This window comes from Uloborus diversus, unplaced genomic scaffold, assembly GCF_026930045.1.
Source record: "Uloborus diversus isolate 005 unplaced genomic scaffold, Udiv.v.3.1 scaffold_11, whole genome shotgun sequence".
NCBI classification, from domain to species: Eukaryota; Metazoa; Arthropoda; class Arachnida; order Araneae; family Uloboridae; genus Uloborus; species Uloborus diversus.
Genome location: NW_026557765.1, coordinates 4,166,553 through 4,190,340, shown reverse-complemented (window position 1 = coordinate 4,190,340; position 23,788 = coordinate 4,166,553). Strand labels below are relative to the sequence as shown.

Below are 23,788 nucleotides of genomic sequence, written 5' to 3'. Positions count from 1 at the left end.
AAAATTTTTGAAACGACCCCAGTGTGTCTAATTTTAAAATGCTACGTTTTCAGCGTTTCATTTGCACTTTCTTAACATTTTGTTCTTTTTAAACGCATCAGCATACATATTGAGAATTTTAATTTTATTTATGCTTAATTTATGCAGGGTGATTCTAATTTTTTTTTTATTTTAGAAACTTAAAGGGGTGACAATACCCATTCGGGAAACCAATAATTATTCAGAACATTGCACCGAATTCGCCTCTGAAAGGCAGAAAAGAGGAATAGCAGAAATCTAACTTGAACTCGCCAGTGTTGGGAAACAAGATGAAGAGTACCAAAAGTTGCACAGCCAGAGTTATTGTTCAGTCAAAAACTCAGCAATGACTTAAAAGGACGAGCATGCGCGTCGTTGCACAGGTGGCACCGGTAAAGAAACGACTGGCCTCATACACTTACTCCACCGTAGCATTCAGGAAAAGCTCGGACGCTGTTATCAAGACAAAACTTGAAGCGAAGAGGTTATGCCGTTTCTAAAGTACAACGTTTGCTTCGATTGGCTTTCTCCTGCACCACCTAAGAAGGGCCGTGGTGGCCTGATCGATAAGGCATCGGAATTGTGACCGGAGGGTCCGATCCTAGCTAGTCGAAGATCCACCGTCTTCATTAATGGTGACTGCGGGACATAAAATGTGCTCGTGGTCGAAAAGTCCTCCAAGTGAAACGATACCTCTGAAGGTGCTGAACCAGGGAATACTCGGTTTCTAGTCTGGATCAAAAGATCAGAGCTGTCTTCAGGGTCCCATCCAACTGGTTAAACCACAAACAATGGTAGATACGGGGTCCTTGGAGTGAAAAGTGAAAAAAAGTGCACCAACTAAGAGCAAAATGCAGCTTCTTCTCAGTGAAAATTTGCTTGCGTAAAATTTTTGATAGGCTTGGAGATATGCTACGTAAGCAGAAACAAAATGATGGCAGAGGCGATTACTTGTATTGCTTCATCCCTTAGAATCCGTTTCCTCTTCCTCTTTTCTGCCTTTCAGAACGGAGTGTAATTCTATGTTCCTTTGTAATTATTGGTCATATGCATGGGTACTATTATCCCTTTTAATTTGCAAAAACAATTCCCCCCCCCCCGTATATTAAATACAAATTAACCAGCCCAATATTTCATTCTAATCTATTATGCTTTTTATCGCTGTACTTTTTTTTTTAACTTTCTTTTGCGTTACGTGTGTGACCAAAGAAAAAAGCGACCTGCATATTTTAGGGTGTTAAAAGCTTATCAAAAGTCTTTATTAAAAATAATTTGTGACATAATTATAGTAAAGCATATACGTTCAAGATATTTGATTGTTTTCCAAAAAAAAAAAAAAAACGATGATTAAGTAAAAAAAATGGCTTTTACATTTGTTTCACTAACAATGCTTCTTCTTTTTTTTTTGATTTCGTCAAAACGTTATCAAATTTGGCTAAAATCTGATGTTAAAATATTTTAAACGCAAAACTGATACTGGAAATTAAAAGAGCTGACATCCCCCCCCCCCAAAAAAAAAGGTCTGTTTCTATTTTATGCTTAAAAAAATGTTTGTGTTAGGACCACTTTTCAAGGAATCGCCCATTAAGTAATTTTGTTTTTCAGTAGGTACTTAGAACGTCCTGATTATTTATTTTTCCAAAAGTATTTTTATCGAATTCGATATCAGTTTTCACATTGCAGTAAGCCCCAAACATCCTCAAGTGTATGCGTCACATTTTATCTCCTTATTTACGTAAGTCTGTGATTTATTTAATTTTAAAACATCAAATAGTTTTTAAATGCCGATACTCTATGAACAAACGATATCACAAAAAAAAAAAAAAAAAAAAGCAAGGTTTCAAAAGATACAATGTTCAAATAATATTTTTAAAAACTGATAAATAATCATCTTACGCTATTTCTTAAATTATGTCGCAGCTTTACTATAAAATCTAGAAAGCATACTTCATCCAAATAAGTAAGTAAATAAATAAAGAAAAAGACTTAAACTACAAAACGCGAAGTGTGAACAAATATGAAACAGACGCAGACTTGCAATTCGGGCCGCTTAAGAAGCTTTTGCCATTTTCTCCCACGAGTTTAGAGGTGATGAAAGAATTAGTATAAGAACATATTTTCAGACTAAAATAGAAACTTCTAGGGAGAATAATAATGGTTTGCAAAAATGTCTGCTTACAAATTTGAAATTAAAAACACGGTCAAACCGTAATCGCAAAAAAAAAAAAAAAAAAATGGTTTTGGCAAAATTAAATATCTTGTTTCCAAGCAAAAGTTTTATCTGAAACTTCAACAAGCCTTTTTTTTCCTGTAAGATGGCATTGAATTTTTGTGTATAGTGATTGCAGGCAATGTCGCTGAAGTCTTTTTTCAAGGTGAAAAATACTACATTACATTTTCAGCGGTTGAAAAATCAGTTAGGAAGAATGAAGTATACCAAAACCCGTGCTGATCGTAATAATAATAATCAATTTCGTAAAAAAAAATTAACTTTCAAAGGAATAAATGGAAGAGCGCAAAGAAAGTTGCGTGCACTCTTTTGATTTTTAATTAGAATGTTTGACAAAAAACAAAAATTCAAATGTAATATTTTTTAAGTTCAAAATGAATCTAGTTTTTAGGGTGATGAAATTTATTTAAAAAGTGAAAACACGCTCAACTGAATTTTTGTGGCGTATTCTCGGTTTTCAATGCGTAAATCACACTTATCGACGCCTTTAAAAATATCAGATTTCAGATTTTTAACTCTTAATTATTTTATACGTTTTCATCAATTATTTTTAAAAACCAAAAACTTTTAGATCAAAATAAAAAACTTTTAGTTATTTTAAAAACGGTTTCAATTTCTTTTCCTCAATTTATTCAGTGACTTATTTCGGTGAGTCTAACTAATGAGATTATTTAATAATATTATAACTCCGTCGGGCGCAATATGTTGTAGAACACGATCAGGCGCATTGAGCCTGGGAAGCACACTTTGATCTACTGATCTTTTCTACGCATGTTCACATTTTCTTACGAAAAAATTGTCAACTACAAACACCAAAGAAGAGAAATAAAACAGTTTTTCATGATTTTCGAATGTAACAAGTTTATTTGAGAAAATGAATATACATTTTCCATGAGCTATTGAGGGGGCGTGGCTAACAAAAGAATTCGAGGTGTGCCTAAAAGATCAGTTGCGCCCGACGGAGTGTTAAAACAGGATATTGTAAAATAAATACACATAAGCATACTACACCACATGTACCTTCACACATGTTTCTTCAGTCAAAAGTACTACTTTTAGTCACTGAAATTGATAGAATAAGCAAAATAAAGATAACATGGATCCAGAAAATACACGTTCGGATAAATCTGCAACGGTCTACCTCTGACTTCACAAGAATGGGTGGAGCTACGTAACCTTCTGACGTCACATCGTTTCTTTTGCTAGTTGATTTTCGCGTTTGATAATTTTTTCTTTTCGCTTTTCGATCTTATTTTTTTATTTATTTATTTCACTTTTTTCTTTATTTCCTTTTTGTTGTTGTTATAAAACAGAAAGGAAGTTAATTTTTTAAAGCAATAACGGTTTTACTTCATATTTAATTAAAATATTATTTGTTTTTAAGATATAAATTTGGCGTGATAAAAGGGATGATTATTTTATTCTAAAAATGGGAGGGGGGGGAGGAGGTATCAAGATTAGTTTTTCAAGTTATTTACCAAATATGTTTTATTTTAGCTATTTAAGGGAAACATTTTGTGGGGAAAATAGGTTTTAATTTTCTGTAAAATAAAACGGTATACGAAAAAGGAATGGAAAAAAAAGTACGATTTTTTTTGTTAAGAAATAATTTAATTCCTTTGAGCTGAGAAATAACAGGAAATATCTAACGTTTATTAGCACAAATAAATAGAATGTTGAATACACTTATTTCGGGGTTTCCAGGAACCCCTTTTTCAATTCAAAGTTGTAAACTTTTGGATGTAAAGACATCCGGTAAAAATCTGTTTATTGGTACTAAAAAACATTGGCTATTTCTTGTTGATATTATTATTAAAGTTTAAAATAGGGGGTGGCGATTATCAAAATAAGTTTATAAGGTTACTCAACCATTATATTTTAATTTTAGCTATTAAATAAAATTTAATAGCTAAATGGGATAATGTAATAGCTAAGTTTATGAGGAACAGTAGGTTTTAAGAGTCCGTGAAATAAAACGGCTGACAAAAAAAACAATGAAAATGGAAGAGTAGGATGGAAGGGGGGGGGGAGGCAATATTGTTATACAAAATCCAAAATATTTCTAATGAGGAATAAGAGGAAACAGAGGTATGGATTAAAACGAAAAATATACATTTCTGAAGTTTAGTGCATTTGTGCTCAGGCATCCTAAATCCTTTAAATGACTGCTTTTGACAAAGTTTCGGTTTTTTGTATTATTTTATGGAATAAACTAGGATGACTTGAATAAGAATCCCCAGCTCGTTTTGCTACGTCGCAGACCCGGGTTCTATGCCAAGGTTGGGCACGGTCAACTCGGCCTTTCATTTCTTCAGTGGGTCGATAAAACGAGTACCAAGCGTGCTTGGAATCTCAACACTAGGGGCTCCGCGTTCGGCTGACCGGAACATCTGATTTTAGCACCCCAGTGCCAAATGTTAGTTCATAAGTTTTGTTGATTTTTATTTCAAGGATATAAAGCTAGCAATACGTTTATTAAATGAATAAACTTGTAAATATAGGATCGAATTAAAAAAGTTTAAAATTTCGGGGGAGGGGGGAATGAAATGAAATGGAAGTGCAACTTTTTTTCTCTAGCAAATACTTGGTAATAGGTAAATAGCAGACTAAAGTAGCAGAAATAGCAATACCTCCGTTGTCAACACGTTAAATAACACTAGCCTACACTCCAGGGTCCCCCGTCAAGGGCGCCCATATAGGGAGGCAAGTGGGGGCTAAGGATATTGGAACCTCCTTGCTTTTAGTACTTTTTTCTTTGCAAAAATGTAAAAAAATTTCTTCTCTAGCCATCAATGAATAATTTATTAAAAATGTCACACTTCAATATGTCTTATCTGCACTGAAATCGGTTTCTAGTGGGAAAATATCCTGCTAAACCATGAAGAAAATATCTGAGCCCCCCCCCCTTAAAATTATGCATATGGGCGCCCATGTCCCCGTAGCTACCGCTTACACATGGTTTCATTGGTCAGATGGGACCCTGAAAACAGTTAAGTTTCTTGATCCAGACCAGGAGCCGGGCAATCCCTGATCCAGCACCCTCGGAGATATCGATTTGGAATGGAAACTTGGAGGTCTTCGTGATCACGACTGATTAAACGTGACGTGAACCTGTCACCATTAGCGTACACGGAGGATCTCCGACCAGCTGCGTCGAACCCGCGAACCTGCAGTTGCGAATCCAACGCCCTACCGAAGTCGAAAAGGTCGTTAATAAATAATCCGATTTCTAGGTGCATGGACGCTACCATCCAAGGGAAGGAACATGCTAGCGGAGGCCCGAGGACCAGAGGACATGGGCGCCACCAATGAAGAAAATGGACACGCTCATGGAGGCTCGTGCACCAGAGAAGTTTGCATCATAAGCATAGAAAAATGAAATCAAAGGAAATCAACTATTATCGAATAAAAACAATAAACAACAGCGATTGTTCAAAAACATATTCATATAAACTTTTTTATCTTACATTTTTTTTTAAATTCAGCAATTGCGAGTTGCTTATTGTTCTCACTTGACCGTTTTGGGCGTTCGTCCGTCCTTTGATTTTATTTTTGCTACTCCAAGTGGATGTTTGGAGGGACTCCACCTTTGCCACCTCCTCCCCATACTGCTACTCCATCGGGCACCGTCTCCAGGTTGCATCCATATCCTACACACACGCAGATGCCTACACTCACACACACACACGCCTGCACACACACACCTGCACACAACTACATGCCTGCAGATAGACTTATGCGCACACGCCTACATACACAAACACACACACAAACTCGTGATTGCGAAAGACATAGTCAAAATTGAAATTAATTTTTATTTATTTATTGATTTTTTAATTTTTAAAAAGTTATGTGAATAATAATTTATTCATTTAATTTATCTTAAAGCGACTTCTAAGACGTATTTCTATTTAATTATTCAGTTCAAAAGTTACATTTTTCTGATCACAATATTTCTGCAGTTTTGTGTTTGCCCTTTGCTTAAAATGCAGTTATTTTTACTTTCTTTCTTATTTAATATTAATAATCATTAAAAAAATACTTAAAAATATTTTAAAAGTATTAAAAAAATTTTTTTTTTTAATTATTGCAACTTTATTTTTTAAAGTCGACGGGGCGGGGGGGGGGGCACTTTCTTGCCAATTCAGGTAAACATAAGCGATGAAATAATACTAATCGTGATGTATTTTGCAGTTCTGTAAGATATTTTGTAATTTTTCAATATGTTTAACCATACCATATTAGTTTTTATAAGTCAAAGATGAAGAATGCCCCTAAAAATAATATAAACACCTAAATATAAAAGAAAACCTAGTGATTTTTCTTTAAATTTCTTATAAATAACTAGTAAAAAAGTTAATATACAAAAAAAAAAAATGTCTTTTGAAAATTGTTTTTTGATTTTTTTTTTCAAAAGCCGTGAGTATAAGAAATCCTCCTTGCACCCCTCCCCCCTCCTTGCCAGCACCCATGTGCACATCTCTTATTTCCTGTGGAGATAATAGTTTTCACATCATTGTCGTATCATTAAAATCACAAAAGTATAAGAAAAAGAAGGAAAAGAATGAGTAAAAAAAATAGCGAGAATAAAACAACGTAAATCCGCTTATTTCAGATCGGCTGAAGAAAACATAGCTCCACCCATTCCGATGACATCAGAAGTCAACGTAGCTGTGACGTCAGTGGTAGACCGTTGCAGATTTATCCGAACGTGAAAATACTTTCATTTTCCCAACAGTTATTTTTTAATTAATTTTTTTTTACTGCCCGATTTTTCAAACATGGCGTGGTCTTGATGACCTCACAAATGATGCTCTTTGGCGCATCTTTCTACTGCGTTTCCACGTTATGATAATCAAGAAGTGAATTAAATATTGCGCTCCACGCTTGCTATCAACCATATCGTTGCCAATACACGTGAATAAAGATGCGAATTAAATATTTTGCTCTATGAATGGCATTTCATCATTTGTGATGTCATCGGCAGAAGCTTAAACAATGAAAGCGCACCGGTTAAAGTAATTTTTTTAAAAAAAAACTTAAACAAATTATTTAAAAAATGGTCAAATCCTATGTTTTTAATATAGACATAGTTTTCCCTTCCAGATAAAAATACTCTTAAAATTTTGGAAACGACCCCATTGAAAAAAGATAAAGTTTTAGTGCAGAAAAATGAGAAACTAATAAAAAGATATATAAACAATAAAAATGTAAAATTAAAACGTAAATAAATGAATAGATATTTAAAGCTGATTGCTTAAATAAATAAATAAAGTACCTGGACGACCGAGCCTCGCTCGGCTTTAAAAGAATTATTTTTTGTCAAATTGTGTTTTTTTAAGGTTCAATACTTTTCCAAATATACTTGAAAAGCTTCACGTTAACGAAATACTATGCACTCGACCTTCTTATAACACTAAAGTACCAAAAAAAGAAGATTCTGAATGTAATTAAATCAACATTTTGCTTTAAACTATCTGTTACGTTTGTTTCCACTATACAATTTTCTTGTCAGTAATTAAAATATTTTGACCCTAGTTTTGCTATGGTGAAATCGGTTTTTAACCGAATACTTCCTTTCATACTATGATGCGTTTCACGATTTTATCCCAATCGAGATTTTCTTTTTGAATAAGTACTTTTAGTTTTTACGCCAGAAAATGCTACATACAGCATGATATCCATCAAAACTGATGATCCACAAACCATTCCAACAAATGATAACAACTGTCTTAACAAAACATAAACAATTTCAAGACATACACTTCTTCGAAATAAAATTTAGATGCGTGATTTAAAAAACATGTTAAACTATTTGAAGTGTAAAAAGAAAATAAATAAATAAAATAAAATAAAATAGGATGGTCAAACAATAGTTTCACTTAAATAAAAAGAAAAAAAGCCTTACATCGACTTACATAATGCTTTTGAATTTGTTTTCAGCCAAGTGTGTTTGAAATTAGCCAAACTGGCCAATATCAGCCAAGCCTGGCAACCCTAAGCAAGTATAAAATTTTAAAGCGAGAAGAGACAAATTTTCATTGTTATGGTTGCAAATCGTCTGCCTGATGCGTCAACTCACAGCTTACTTCAAGGCTTAACTCAATTTGACTTTATATTAAAAAACTGTTTTTTGTAAAAAATCGCGTTTTTACAGAAAAAACACTGATGTAGATGAACTTAGAATGCAAAACTACAATTAAATCCAAAATTTCATCCAAATCGTTAGAGCCGTATCCGAGATAAGAAATATATACATACCCACAAGAATTGCTCGTTTAAATATATAAGATAATAATAGTAATAATAATAATAATGGCAATTAATAAATGAAAAATAAGGAGGGAGAGAGGGGACAGAGGGAAAAAATATTGGGTGAATTTCTTCATTCCAAAACTCTACTCTCAATTTTAATTTTATTGATTTATTTTTAATCATGTTTTGGGGGAATTAATTTGTTATCTATGCATTTGTATTATATACTAAACATCATTTTTGAAATAATTTTCTTTCCACTTTTTTTTTATGGGGAAAAGGAAAAAAAAATTTTAAATTGTTATTTTTTTAGTATAATATTCCGTCTACACACACACACACACACACAATTTATTATATGCATATTTCCTATTGCTTATAAAATGCATTAATACTTATTAATATGCATGACATAAGTTGTGTGATATTCTCAAAATAAATTCGGAAAATTTAACATATTTTGCTCTAATTATTCTTTAAAACGGTCGATTGTTCTATTTTTAGTCTTAAAAAAACAAATTTTAAAGTTTAGTGTCTCTAATATGAAAAGAAAACAGAATATGGGTTTGAAAGTATAATAAAGTTAAGGAGTTTGTTTTGGAATTATGTTGTTCTTTCCGTCGTTTACTTTCACGAACAATTTCAAGAGATATTATTATTATAAATCATAAGACTATCGCTATTTCAAAACAGAAAGAAAAAAATCTTTATATTTTATGCTTTGCCGTTTTCAGCTGGAATATTTCCAAGTCATCAGAACAAACGGTTGGCTAATTTAATCAGATAGTATGAATTGCGGTTTATTTGCTTTGGCTAGAATTTTATTGTTCACAACAGCATCACGAAGGAAATCATACATCAGTAAATGATTAATTGAATACGCACTTTTCTTTTTGATTGATTTATGAAGTTACATAACACCGTTTTTGATGGATTAGATTTTTTATTTACTTTACAGAGTTGAATGAAACACACGTGTTGAATTTTGTTAAAGTTAAATTTCATGTACGTAAAAGGTAAATAAATAAATAAACAAAATAAAATAAAAATCGTCGGAAGCTTCGTAGCTCAATGGCATTAAAACTTAATTGCATTAAAACGTCACAATACTCTTTAAAAATATACAGAAAATTATTAAAAGCTGCATAGTTCAAATAATATAATAAAACGAATGAGAATAGATAAAAAAAAATAATCATTGCTATAAAGTTAGGAAGAACCCATATGAGCTACAAAAAAAAGAGTTAAAAGAGTTTTTTTAACTCTTTTTTTAATTGATTTTATTGGTTTTATTTGTACATGTATACATGTTGTCTCACTTTTACTCATTTCATTGTGCAAAGTTTTGAACTGCTTCTAATACACATAACTAAATATTTTGGTTACTTGTTCGCAAAATAGATTCCTCGCTCATAGTTGCCTCTAATTTTGATGCCACATTTTCTTAAAATGTTTCTTCTATTTAGTTTTAAACCTCTAGTATAATTGATATTTGCGCTCTTCTCAATTAATATTCAAACCAAACAACTCATTTTTAATAGCCTATTTGTTTTGATATTTATCAAATGAAACACCGGAGAAAAAGCATTTTTCAGAAATCAATAGAAAGAAACGTTTTGTCCCTTTCAAACACAGAATAAAGAAATATTTATTCTATATATATTTAATATTTAATCAAAAATATAACTTTGTTTAATCGACTCGCACTAAAAAAAAAGCTTATTTTGAATTACCTAGACAAATAAGAAGATAAGAAAAAAAAATTAATTTGAATTTTGACCTCTTGAATTCAAATTATGTTTTTCGCAATCACGAGTGTGTGTGTGTGTGTGTGTGTGTGTGTATGTAGGCGTGTGTGTTTATGTGTGTTTGTGTGTAGGGTGTATGTGTGTGTAGGCATGTGTGTTTCTGTCTGTGTGCAGGTATGAGTGTGTGGGTAGTTGTATGTGTAGGTATCTGTATGTATGTGTAGGTATCTGTATGTATGTGTACGTGTCTGTATGTATGCGTGTGTGTATGTGTTTGTGTGTGTAGGTGTATGTATGTGTGTGTTGTGTGTATATGTTTGTATACGTGCGTGTATGCATGCGTGTAAGTGTAGCATATGGATGCAACCTGGAGACGTTTTTCGCTAGACTAGCAGCATCGTGCGGCGGCCGTTCGACGGTGGTGCTGCAGAGGGTGCTGGTGGGAAAATAAAATCATAGGAACGCCAAAAACAGTCAAATGAAAGCAATAAGCAATCGTGATTGCTCAATAACGAAAACTTAATTTTAAATATATGTAAATATAAGCTATAAGAGTAAGATATGACGCAACAACGAAAATTTAGTTTTGTGAATAATATTTCTCCGAAGCAGTCATAATCATTTTGGTGTGATTTTAGTTTTTCTGCCAGCTTGCATCGGTGAGATTACTCAAAATTAATCAGCTTTGACTTCGCTAAAAGAATACACATTGGAAGGTGCTCCTTCATCTTTTTGTCTTCTCTTAATTAAAGCGGAGTCTGATTGTGCATCCAGTCGTCTTCACTCAAATTAATATATGCGAGATTCCGTCCTTATTTTTGCTCTGTGCTAAGCGTAGGTGTCACCTTCAATATCGCGTTCCTGCATTCGGAGTCTTTTCTCACGTAATTATATGCAAATCAGCTCGGAGGGTTTCCGCTACTGAGTCATATACGACGCTTGCCGAGTCTTGGCGACGAGGCAGTAAGCGCAAACCGAAACAAAAACTCTTTCAGGAGGTCTGATTCAATGCAATTGGAAATCGCTTTTAGAAGCGCGTTTTCTGTATGCTTAGACATATTGAGCTACACTTTAAGGATCTGTTATTAAGGAACTGCTCACGTGCGCCCCGAAGGGAGGTCACCCACTGTCACCTAACAAAAATTCTCTTATTCACAAATGTGGCCAATGATTCGGCAAATTTGGAGACAATATTGCAACTTTGGTATTCTTTTTCCATTTTTTAGTTTTTGAATTTTTTAATAATGCCTAAGTTTCCTTCTCATTTGAAATTTTGTATGTATGATGGTTGATCCAAACGTAAGGTTCATATTAATTTTACAAATATAGAGCACTGTCTATTCTCATTGAAATTTACATCGTTATAAAGAAAACGTTTCAATCGCCATCTTTTTCTGTGCATTATTGTCGAGGGTGCTCTAACTTCTGTATCGAGTGTCACAGAATTCCTCCGCCAACCCGTTGATAAAGCGTTTCACCCCTTTTATGACATCGTCGTCGCTTCGGAAGTGTTGCCAATCGAAGTGTTCCTTAAATTTGGGAAACAAGTGGTAATCACTAGACTCGAGCTCCGAACTGCAATCAAATACGGAGTGATTTGTTGACTGTCATGTCCCACTCTGGCGGTGGACACGATACAGACTGTGACACTCGGTACAGAAGTTAGCGCACCGTCGACAATAATGCACAGAAAAGATGGCAATTGTGTATAAAAATAGCGAAACGTTTTTTCTTTCCAACGATGTAAATTTCAATGAGAATAGACGGTGCTGTATATTTGTAAAATTGATTGGAACCTTACTTTTGGATCGACCCTCGTATCATTTGTGAATTTTATCATCCGGCAGTAATTTAAGCAAATAAGTCAACAACTTATTGGAGGAAACTAGAAAGTAAGCCCATCTGTGCACACTGGGGACAAAGAATAATATAATATAATATAACCGTTTGGGGACTGTTTAGTGCTCTCAATGTTCTACTTGAAAGATTGATAGAAACATAATTGTAAACTTTCTTTCAACAAAAATCTACTTCTTTAAAAAAATAGCTATAGAACTATAGTTGTGTTTTACAATCTCTACTTAATGATGCAACTTTCATCACAACCGTATTTTATAAAGATATTTGCAGTTTTATTTTGATTATTATTATTATTTATAATTATTTTTTTTTCTTCGTTCAGCAGAAAACATCGACATCGAAAAAAAAAAAAAAAAAACAACCATCGAATGTATAATGCAATAATGCACTGATATTTCGAAAACTTCAACCCTAATACATGGATGGTAAAAACATCTAAGTTCCTAAAACATCGACATCGATGCCCTACCATACACTTAAAGATCGGCAATCTAGAAATGTCTACATCTTGGTACATTGTAATATGATCCGACACATCAGAATATCTAAATTTCTATATCGGTCACATTTATTCATATATTTATCAAAAATATTTATTCACAAAAAAATAATAAATAAGTAAATAAATTTAAAAAACAAGGATTTTTTTTTTTTGATAAACATTTTTAATACAATTGTCTATCTATTTACTACAAAGTTCCGATGCATCACGATGCAGACTGACAGTTTTTATGCTCATATGAGGCAGTGAGAAGCAAAGGGATGCAAGTGGCAAATTTAAAAAATTGGAGATAACCAGTACACATGTTAGGTGAACCTCTCCTCTGTCTTGGGGCAAGAGATGGTACTAGTAGCCCTGGTAGTGGCTGCTATACAGCATGATTTAGAAGAAAAGTTCAACGAAAGCCTACCTAGGATGTTATATTTAACCGCATTTTACTCAAAACTTGAAAATGTGCACTTACATCCCTTTGCTTCTCACTTCCTCGTATGCAATCCAAACAATTTATCGAAAAATACAAGGATTTTTTTTAATACTCGTATATACATAAAGATGGGCAAAGTAAAAATAACTACATCGTGACACACGCTGACCACCGATTATATGGATTTGGCAAGCGTCCAGTTAAGATGAGTCTATCTGAACAAGGAGGAAAAGTAAATATTTGGTGCGCGTGCTCCGCTCATTTGAATGTGACTCTACCTCATTTACAGGATAACATAGATCTGTAAAAGCTGGCATCCCTGAAAACTAATAGATGTGCCCATTTCCGCATGTAAACCGGAAGTTTGCCTTTCTATCTATTCGGTGGTCAGACTGTATATTGCAATTTTCTGACGCATCATGGTTCAAGAAAAGAATTATGACTTAAGGAAAGTTCGATTAAATTAAACTATTTCTTTTAAAGACGCGTAAAGTGCTTTCTTCATTATCCTTTTTTTAAAAAAGTATTTTCGTCAGTTAACGTAGTAACAATTTTTCACAAACGTGCGCAGATAATTTTATCCGAAAAACTCTTGTTTAAATTTAAATTGAGTATAGTTGTTTTTTTTTCCTGAAATTGCGTCGTAATGCAAACATCCAATTAAAACTTCAGACAAATGCTATAAATACTAAAATATTAGGTTTGAAGTTTAAGTTGTGATTTATTTTCCTAAAACAGATAAAGAATAAAATGTTCTCATCAAAATAAATAAATAAATAAATACATTAATCACTTAATTAATTAATGAACTAATAAACAAATTAATAAATAAATAGATATTTAAAACACGTGAAAGCAAAGGTATTTGTTACAGAGTAAAGAGATCAACAGTTTCCTTATGCAGCAACTTAGATAAAATACAGTTCAATTGAAAGATGTTCAAAGCATTAAAAAATAATTTGAAAACGGGAATTTTAATTGCAAACCATTACTTTAAAATAGATAGTACTCAATACGAAATTCAATGACAACAGATATAAAAATTAAATTTAAATTACGAAATAGATTTTGGATCTGTCTTCAATTGCAAAAAAAAAAAAAAAAAAAAACCCTGAAGCTATTAAAACTTCACTGCATTTTAAGGGCATTGTTGAATCATTGTCAAGGGCACATTCTTCTGATAAATATTTCTAGAATATGTGTTTTGCAATTTTTACACTACCTATGTGAAAGGGGAATAATTTAAGCGAAATTTAACTTTTTTGTGTCAAAGATGATGTATGATATGTAAATAGCTACAAAATCGTAAATACACAGAAAATAAGACCCTTAATGCATTACTAAATTATATGCAAATAATATAATAATGGAGTTTGGCGTTTATGGAGGTATAATGTAAGTGAGTGTTTTATTTTTTGCGATTTTTATGAAAGAGTTTTTTGAAATAAGTTCCCGAAAAGTTCTTTTGTAATTTTAAAAATGCATAGAAGAGTACGCTTTAAGACTCTCCTCCTTTGAAAAAGTTAATGTTAAATTTATTTCTTTAAAGGTTCCAATCATTTTGAAAATTTACTACATTTATTACTCAGTTTTGGTGATTAGTATTATGAGTTCAATATACTTCATATAAACAAAAAGAAATTCTACATTAAAATGCTCTGGCAATCATTTTTGATTAACTTGCTTCCGATTTTATGTTGTTTTAAAAACTGTAACTCAATTCGAAAGGTAGGAATTATGGTATTGAAAATGAAACATAATATCAATAAGTTCTAGTTCATTATTGTGTCCTAAGTTATGTTTTAAATTATTTTATTTATTGCATAGCAACACTATAATAATTTTACTCTGTAAAATCAATCATGATATGTCATCGAAAGTTGATTTTTTTTTTTTGCAGAACGAAGTCACATTCATTATCATTTGCGCGGAGGATGGACATGTTCTTTCAATGTAAGTAATTTCGTTAAACGTTATACAACTAGATATCGTAGAAGGGTTTTTCAAATTGTTCATAAGCATGAATGTTGTCAATAAGAATAATAGAAATAAATAAACAAACTTGATAGGCAAATAAACAATGTTCTCTTAAGAAATTTTAAACCTGTTTATGGTGCATGCGTAAAATATAAACTAAAAATCATGAAATGAATTTTGACTTTAACTCCTTGTAACAATAAATGTTACAACTTTCTATTTCATATAATTTGATCACAAATGCTCATTTAATTTCTGATATTGCTTAATTCATCATATTGCACATATATGAAGTAATTGAATTAAAAAAAAAAAAAACTGGTGCTAGCCAAAAATGTATGATGATGTAATTTTCTTTTTTAAATATCCCTTGAGAAAGTTTTTCCTGAATGTTTTTTTTTTTTGAAGTTCTTTACAATGCTAAGTTTTACCCAAAACTTCCTTCGGATACTTTTGAAACCTATATTAACTACGTAACGTGTATCAAGGTGCACTAATTAAATTGACTATCTAAAATAAAAGAAAGATCTCCTAATTTGACACATACTAAAATGCAATGGAATAGAAAACACAAATTTTGATTTTTAAGACCCGAAACAAAAGTGCAATTAATAGAAAAGAAAAGAAAACCACAGTCAATGTATGAATTGTACGAAAATGATAAAGCTAACTTAAAAAGTCAGAGAAATCTTCGTTAAATAGATAGAAACTTATCTATGAAAAATAAATGATGCCTTTGCAGTCCCGCCCGCGTAACTCTAAAAGAGCGTTGTACAGAAGCACACATATGGATTAACTGTTCGTGATGTGTATTTTTAAAGTCATTTTTTGGTGTACAGAAATGATATTATGGAATTCAATTCAATGATATGTACAATATTTCATACAAAATTTTTTACCGTGAAAGGTCAAAGTTGGAGAATAACGATCTTTTCAAGTAATTCATTGTAAATATTAGGTTTTTGGTCGATGTATTTGATATGTGAACCTTCATATTCACCGTTTAATGTCGACATTTACCAGATTAAGACTTTTACGATAACACGACACACATATATGTGATAATGGTTTGTATTTTAAAATCAAAAAGGATGGCTGCAAACAATTGAAGATTGTACAATTCTTTTTGAAAACATTTATAGAAAATTAAATTAAAAAAAAAAAGCAATCTCTATTTTCTTAAGAAAAGATATAACAAACACTTTTTAAGATGCAAATAGTTATAATAAAAAATGTCGTTTAAAAAAAACCACGTTAAAATTGTATATATATATATATATATACGTGTCCGAAAAGTCAACGTTTATGAAAGTCTGAAATTTGCTGAATGTCGCCATTAACCGAGAAATATCAACATTCAAATGCCAAAAACATCGGCGAGCGATCGAATATTTTCGGTGAGTCACCGGCGAACTCGACATTCTCTAACTTCGGTTCTCCCGGTAGCATATATATCACTAAAACTATTATTTGCAATCCATTTTCGAATGATTTTTATCACTTGAACTTCAAAATATTTCTTGAAATCAAAATCCTAATATCTGTTAATCAAAGAATCCTTCGCAATACAAAAAATGAAAACTGATGGAATAAGGTAATATACAAAACCAAGGCAAGTATTACTTTGAAATGCATTTCATAATTGGTTTCAAATCCCTCAGTTTTATATGAGAGTATATTTGTAAATGAGTTAAATTAGTGCTCAGTTTCTTATTCCATAATTTTCAAGGTAAAAAAAAAAAGAGCGAAAGAAAAGCTTGAAAAGAAGGGAAGGGGGGGGGGCGTTTTTGAATGTCGACACGCATAACTTACTTTAAATTATTATATTGGGAATATATGAGTTTACTTATAAAGAAAACTTTTATTCAATGATGCGTTTGGTCTTAAGTAAACAGCATTAGGAAATTCATTTACACCTAAGCTTTTATTTTTTACAAAAAATATTCGAAAACAGTTCGTTAATAAATGATTGATTGATAAAAATAACTTGAAACAATGTATATATTATTTTACAAAATATACTCTCTGTTTAAAATCTAGACTTATAATTAAAAAGAAATAAGTAAATTATCCGTAAAAAATCCGAATAAAATAATCGATTATTTTGGAAATCGCTTTAGAGACCATTGAATCTTAAGCTTTTAATAAAACTTCTGAATGTATAAAAGCAAAATTACTATAAAACTCTATAACTTTTGGAGAATCATAATATATATTGAAAAAAAAAAAAAAGTTCAAAAATTGTTTATACTTGTAGGACAAGATTTATAAATTGCTTTGCATTTCACTGAATGTTACACAAACTGGTTAGCGCTTTTGATAGTTCATTAATCTATTCTATTATAAATATTCACGTTTTCTGTTACAAGCAATCACACTGTGATGTTGTGTACTTATATCATAATTTTTATATTTAAACTGAAGTATGACAAAGTATAAACAATTTTCAAAAAATTTTGATCAGTACAAGTTATAATTTTGAACAACATATAGATTTTGTGCAGGAATTTCACTTTTATTCAGGTATATATTTTATTTAATAACTAACAAACACAATGGTTAGTAAAACAATTTTCAAAATAATAAGATTTTAACAGATTTTAGATACTTCCCTTCTAGTACAAATTAGTATTTTACGCAGGGAGCATATTTTAGTTATTTACATTACTGTCAGATGTTTTTTACCAATCAATAAATTATTAAATAATTATGTTTGATTTTTTATTCGTCGCTTTTCAATCAGAAGTTTAAAAGAAAAATTTGCCCTTTCTTTTGTATTAAAACGCCTTCGCTCTTGTATTGATTTTAAACGGATCGCCGCCTGTTAGCTTAACGAAGTTGCACTTGACTCTTCAAATCAAAACAGCAGCAAGGTTGTAGAATGACCTTTCCACACAGGAAGAGGTCAAGTGCGACCGGAACTCGACGATTGTTCGGTCCACCCCATCCCCGTATTCCATCCCAGCCGATGACAGAAACATCGTAGTGATGCGGAGAGAGGAGAGAGAAAGAGAGAGAAATTTCGGAAAACCACGCGATATCGCGCACTGTGGGTTTTGGAGGCATGCATAAGGATCGGCTGTGGGGGGTGCTTGGAAGCCCCTGAACATTCGAAATCGGAATGCACTCACCTTCTTTCGCGTATCTGTTGGCGTCCACAGCCATCGTTGTTTTTGTGCTGGACTCTCTCTACATCGTTTGCTCTTGAAACGCCGACGACGGGCGAAGGGGGTGGAGATGCGAGCGCCTCCTGGCGGAGCTTGCGCCGTGGAGCCGGCTCACTTCATCACTGGCTGGTGGACTGAAAGAGCAGCGGACAGGCGGTTAAATGAATGGAAGCCGCTTTTTGATGGAATTAGGCTTCTAGTTCTACGGATGCAAATAGGAATGATTGTTAGCTCATAGAAGTCGACTGAATGCAGGAAAGGGAAGGAGAAAGCTAGGGAACACGCCCCTGCGTTCCATTTTCAGGGGCGTGCACTCTTTTGAGGAAATTGTACTAGTTCTTCTAAATTTGTGGCCTTTAACTTAATGAAAACAAAAATGATAATCTAAGATCAAAAGTACTTTTTAAAATTCTTGTTAGCTAATGCCTTTATTCAGTTCAGTTAAATTATTTAATATTTTAATTAATTTTTTCTCGTTTCTTTGAAAATATTTCTTTTTAATTGAATTACTTTTCTTGCTTTTTTATGAACATTATTTAACTTTTTAATTATTTACCTCACGTGTTTCAGAAAATTAATAAACTTTACAGTTACTTTTCTCTAATTTTTCTTAAAACTGTTTAACCTTTCCATTACTTTTTCTTACATTTTTCTTTAAAAGTTATACAAATTTTAATAATTCTTTTGCATTTTCCTGATAATTATTAATTTTTTTAAATCTATGCTAAAACTTGCAGTAAAAACTATATCTTACATAAGTAACAAATAAAAAAAATAAACAAACCGTGATAGTTTTCGTTTGTTTGAAAAATTGATGTATAGGGGACAAAGATTTTCTAACATAAAATATACCTTTCTCTCAATTGGTTTAGACTCCAAAAAAAAAAAAAAAAAATAAATAAATAAAAATAAAATAAAATAAAACTCGCCCTTTTAAGAGTCAAAACAATTTTTTGAAAAGAAAATGTCTCTTTTTTTCGTAGGCGGAAAAATTAATAGCTATTCCAAATTCAATCTTGCAATCGTTTTAAGAGCTAGAATTGAGTAAATTCCTACTACTGTTTTCTTCTAATAGAATGGTTCAGTTAGAATACACATTTTTTCCCATGCATCAGAGCAAAAGAAATATTAATGTTTGAAAAGATTAAAGCAAAAGAAAAAAAAAGCAACTTAAATCGTCACAAGTTCAAGAAAATAAAAGTGTAATTAACTTGTAAAATGACACAAGAGCAGCTTATTATTTTTAATGAACTTTAGAACTATGGATGCTGAGCACATGATGCGGTTCGAGTTATCTTTGCAAATGGAAAACTTTTATCTGTTAATAAAAGCAAAACGGAAATGTTATGACAGTGACTCCACTGTCAAGAAAGTGCACACATGAAATACGTTATTAAAAGTCGATTTGAAAACTTTTTTTCGAATAAGAAATTGAAGTATATTAAAATGTTCTTTTTGGTAGGTATGTGGTGGTGGAAAACAACTAATATTGAAAAGTTGAAAAGCACGAGGAATTAGTCTAAAACATGTAAATTAATTGCGAAAACCAGTAATTAATGGTTGATGAACTACTTCATAGTCAATGAGCAAGAGCAGCGGTTCTAGATATGTAAGCTTCAAAAGATGTCGGTTAATGGCAAGTCAGCAACAAAACTAACTCTAATAAGATAAATTAAAGACTACCACAGTAAATTCTGTGTAGTCTTGCTTGCTGTGTAATTTTGTTAGTTTTGGAGTTTATTCCATTATTTGTCATTAAAAATTACATCACTGTTTTGCGCTTTACTTATAAGTTGTTTTCTTCTTCAACCAAAACTTTTCAAACTTAATAAATGATTTAAATTCTACAAGAAATTTCCTGCGTTTTCCTACTAAGGTATAAATACATCAGTAAAATAAGTTCTTAGTTTCTTTTTTATTCAGTAATTTGGCTATGAGTTAGATAGATGTTGTTTAGCTTTGTTGCCAAACTCATGCCTACGTGATACTCTTAGATTTGATGTGGTTACCATCAATGAATCATATAACAGTTTTCAATTTTTTTTTAGAACATAGTTACATTTCCAATTTTACATGAACTTTAGGAATAATTACTCACTACATTTCTCTTTAAAGAAAAATGTTCACTTTCATGATAAAGTTATTTAATAAAGAATAAAAGCTGAAAATAAATATTTTAGCATGTGGTCCATTCATAGCGACCAGATACTATGGATGGATCACCGAGTTTTTATTGATGGATCACATTGTCAAATAAGAAAATCAATGACGAAAATATAAATATCTGTCACGGGAGATCAACAAACACTACAAATAATGATAAGTTATACCACATAGGGTAAACCTTTTTAAAAATTATTTTCTAATAAAGAAGGAACATAAAAAAACCCAAGCACTCACACAACACGTTCATCACTTGATCGTGTCTCAATCAATGATTTTCCCTTCTTAGTTAAATGAAACATTTTGGGGCATCTTTTGAATTGTTTGGAATCCTGTTTCATCCATGTTGTGTTGTTCGACAAGTACAATCTTTTGTTTCACCCTGATTGTACTTCTCGACAAGGCTCTCTAAAATTTCAAAGAACTTTTTCCTTACTGAAACCAGAGGCTCGAGCTATTGCAGTATTCTCTGGAAGTCTGTGACTTAATTATAGATGCTGTAGTATAAAATTCTAGTACTACTATTTCTCAGCAGACTTCTTGTCTTCATTAAATTTGTGGGGCTTATAATTTCTCTTAGCCACTTAAAATTCAAATTTTTGGAAGCAATTCTAAAAAACTTCTCCCCCAGTCTCAAAACATCTACGGTAAAACTATTTTTAACTTACATTTGTCTCTTTAAAGCTGCCTTCGGGACTCCCTACTGTTGAGAGACTTCGTTAAGGCTTATGTCACCATTCATGTAGACTGCTATACTGCCGTGCGCAGATAAGCGGCAGTATCTGAAGAAATGAGTTTTCGAGATATTTGAAGAAACGCGTTTTGGATTCAATATCTGTCTTGTGCGCTCCAAACTCGAGTACTGCAGTCTTATTTGAAATCCCTATTACAATAATAAATCTACAACTCTTGAGCAGGTTCAATCCAAATTTGTTTATTACTTATATTATAGAACTAATAATCAAAATTTTTTAAAGTTATTCTTACTCTCATTTATGTAATATTTATAATGGTACCACTCTTAAATCACGCCTTGAACTTTTGTGTCTTATTTTTTTTCTATAATGTTCAACATAATTTAATTGACTGCTCAGATATCGTCAATTCGATACAACTTGCTGTCCCAAGTAGGACTCTTAGGAGTCGTTCTTCTTTTAAAAATATTTTTACCAGACGGAACTATGTTGATAATTTTTGTCTTTTTAAATTTTACAAACTTTTTAACATTCATTGTCATGATTTAGATATTTTTAACTTGTCATTTTACAATTTTAAGTCTTTATGTTTTAATATTTTAAATGTATAGTTTGTTTTAATTGATTTTTTTATATTTTTGCCACTGTAACTGGATTCTTTCTTTAGTGTGCAATGCTTTTAATAAATAAAAATAAATAAATATTAACGATAGGAAAATGTTAGAATTAGAGTCTTCTTCGTGCTTTTTTTCAGCGGAAAGCAAATAAGCAAGCATGTACAATAGGGTGGGCCAAAAAAAGACTTTTATTTTTTATTTCGATAATGGTTAGGGCGGAAAAGCCGCCATTGGTTGAGCAAAGTGCACATAAAAAGTTTGAATTTTTTTGCAATTTTTTGATCTGCTGCAATTGGTTGAAGTTTCAAAAAAAAAATAGTTTTTTTCATGTTTTTAGCCGCAATTAGTAAAAATAGTATGTTTCTATTTTTGATGATGAGTTGCGCGGAAGGGTGCCATAGGTGGCAATAAACTCCTATAAATGTGTTGAGGTGTGTGGCATACTTCTTTCCTTTGCCACAAATGAGTAGAAGTTTTAGCAATTTTCAGTTTTTTGAACGTTTTCAATAAATTTTCTGAAATAGTAAAAATTTTGTTTTCACCATATTTCTCTGCCATAATTATATAGCTTTATCACATGTGGTGCATTTTTAGGTGCGTGGTGTGTCATAAATAAACTATTTTATTGCGTATAAGATTTGAAATTTAAAATGTGCTATTCGAAAACTTTGTGCCGCTGCGTTCAAAACTAAGATTAAACAGCGCAGAATTCAACTAAGAACAAAAGATAGTGTGGATGTACAGAAAATTTCTGCTTGTACTTTCAACAGAGTGTTTTTATCTACACTGCTTTAGGAAATAAAAGCTTTTTTCGAGTTGAATTTCTGCATTTTAGCGCTTTTACTTGTTACAGTATTGCTACAATGAAAGCATCTTTTCCTTCGTGGGCATTTGCAAATTCCTTGATATGTTAGTAATATTTTTATTTACCTCACACAGCTGGAGTAGGACTTCAGATTCTAAAATTGTTTCGGATACTATGTTTATTCCAGTTTCTTGTGACGAAAGACAATTAGTGATTCGAGGTTGGCAGATATTGCAGGGTTCGTACGCTCCTTACAAACTCCTTATAAACTCCTGCTTTTTAAGAAAATAAAATAAGGGCCCTTAAATCTCCTGACTTTTGCTATTATCTCCTTACAAACTCCTCATTTTTTTATTCTACATGGCCTTAAAGATGTTTTTCTATCGCCAATCTGATAGGAGTGATTACGTTGTACCTAATTTTACCAAAATTCCGCTATTTATTCGTCTGCTAATACCGGAAATCCGATTTTTTCGTTAGACAAATTTCTTCCCCACATCCGAATTTTTTTTTCAAATTTATGTCGATTATGTAGATAGCTATTTGTAAAATAACATCTTGTAGATTTTTTAAAGTACCATTTTCAAGTTTTTTTTTTTTTTGCTTCTATAAATTCTTTTATTTACCTCCCTCCCCCCTTGTATTTGAATTTGATTCCGAGACTGCTGACATCAAAGAAAATGCAGTAAATGCATATTTTACTATAAATTTATGTAGTATGTTTGTGCGTTCAATGTTTCGTATGAAAACAAAAATAAATAATATTAGAGTTGTACATATTTTTTCTGAAATAAGTTTTAAAAAATACATCTTTAAACAGGAAACTAGTCCTTAAAAAATAAAATGAACTCCTGCGAAACTCCTTAAAAACTCCTTACTTTTGATTTTCAAAGTTGAGTATGAACCCTGTATTGGATGAGAACCAAACCGAGGAGCATACCGTAGCATTCAGTTAAATTGAATTTTAATTTTTGTACCTTAAACTTTAAACACTCGAATTTCTCGATCCTTGTTTCTTCTTTTAATTGCTATCTATTTATTCAATTAATATTCATCACAATGTTTTTATACCTTGGATTTCGTTTCCATTGCTGTGGTAGCATTGTTGGAATTTTTAGGATGGCTATGTTATTCACTTCTTTAAATCCCTTTTGCGTACCCTGGTCATTTCTTTCGGCGAATCATATGGGCAAATCAATTCATATTACGAACAGTGCGAGACATCGTGAGGCATCTTTGGGTATCGAGGTACTTAAATGCAAGCAAAGAGTTCTGTAGGCAGCTGTGAGCCACCTAGACTACACAATAGGCCCTGGTTGGCTGTGTT

At 31.9% G+C, this 23,788-nt stretch overlaps 1 protein-coding gene across 1 annotated transcript in view; it reads right to left on the bottom strand.

The window, feature by feature from the left end:
- LOC129232162 (cyclin-dependent kinase 14-like) overlaps positions 1–18,179 on the bottom strand; it is a 162,774-nt gene extending 144,595 nt beyond the window's left edge. Inside the window, exon 1 of the mRNA XM_054866403.1 lies at positions 18,146–18,179. Coding sequence (XP_054722378.1) covers positions 18,146–18,179 — 34 coding nt within the window. The remainder of the gene's footprint in view (positions 1–18,145) is intronic.
- Positions 18,180–23,788: the final 5,609 nt, after the last annotated feature.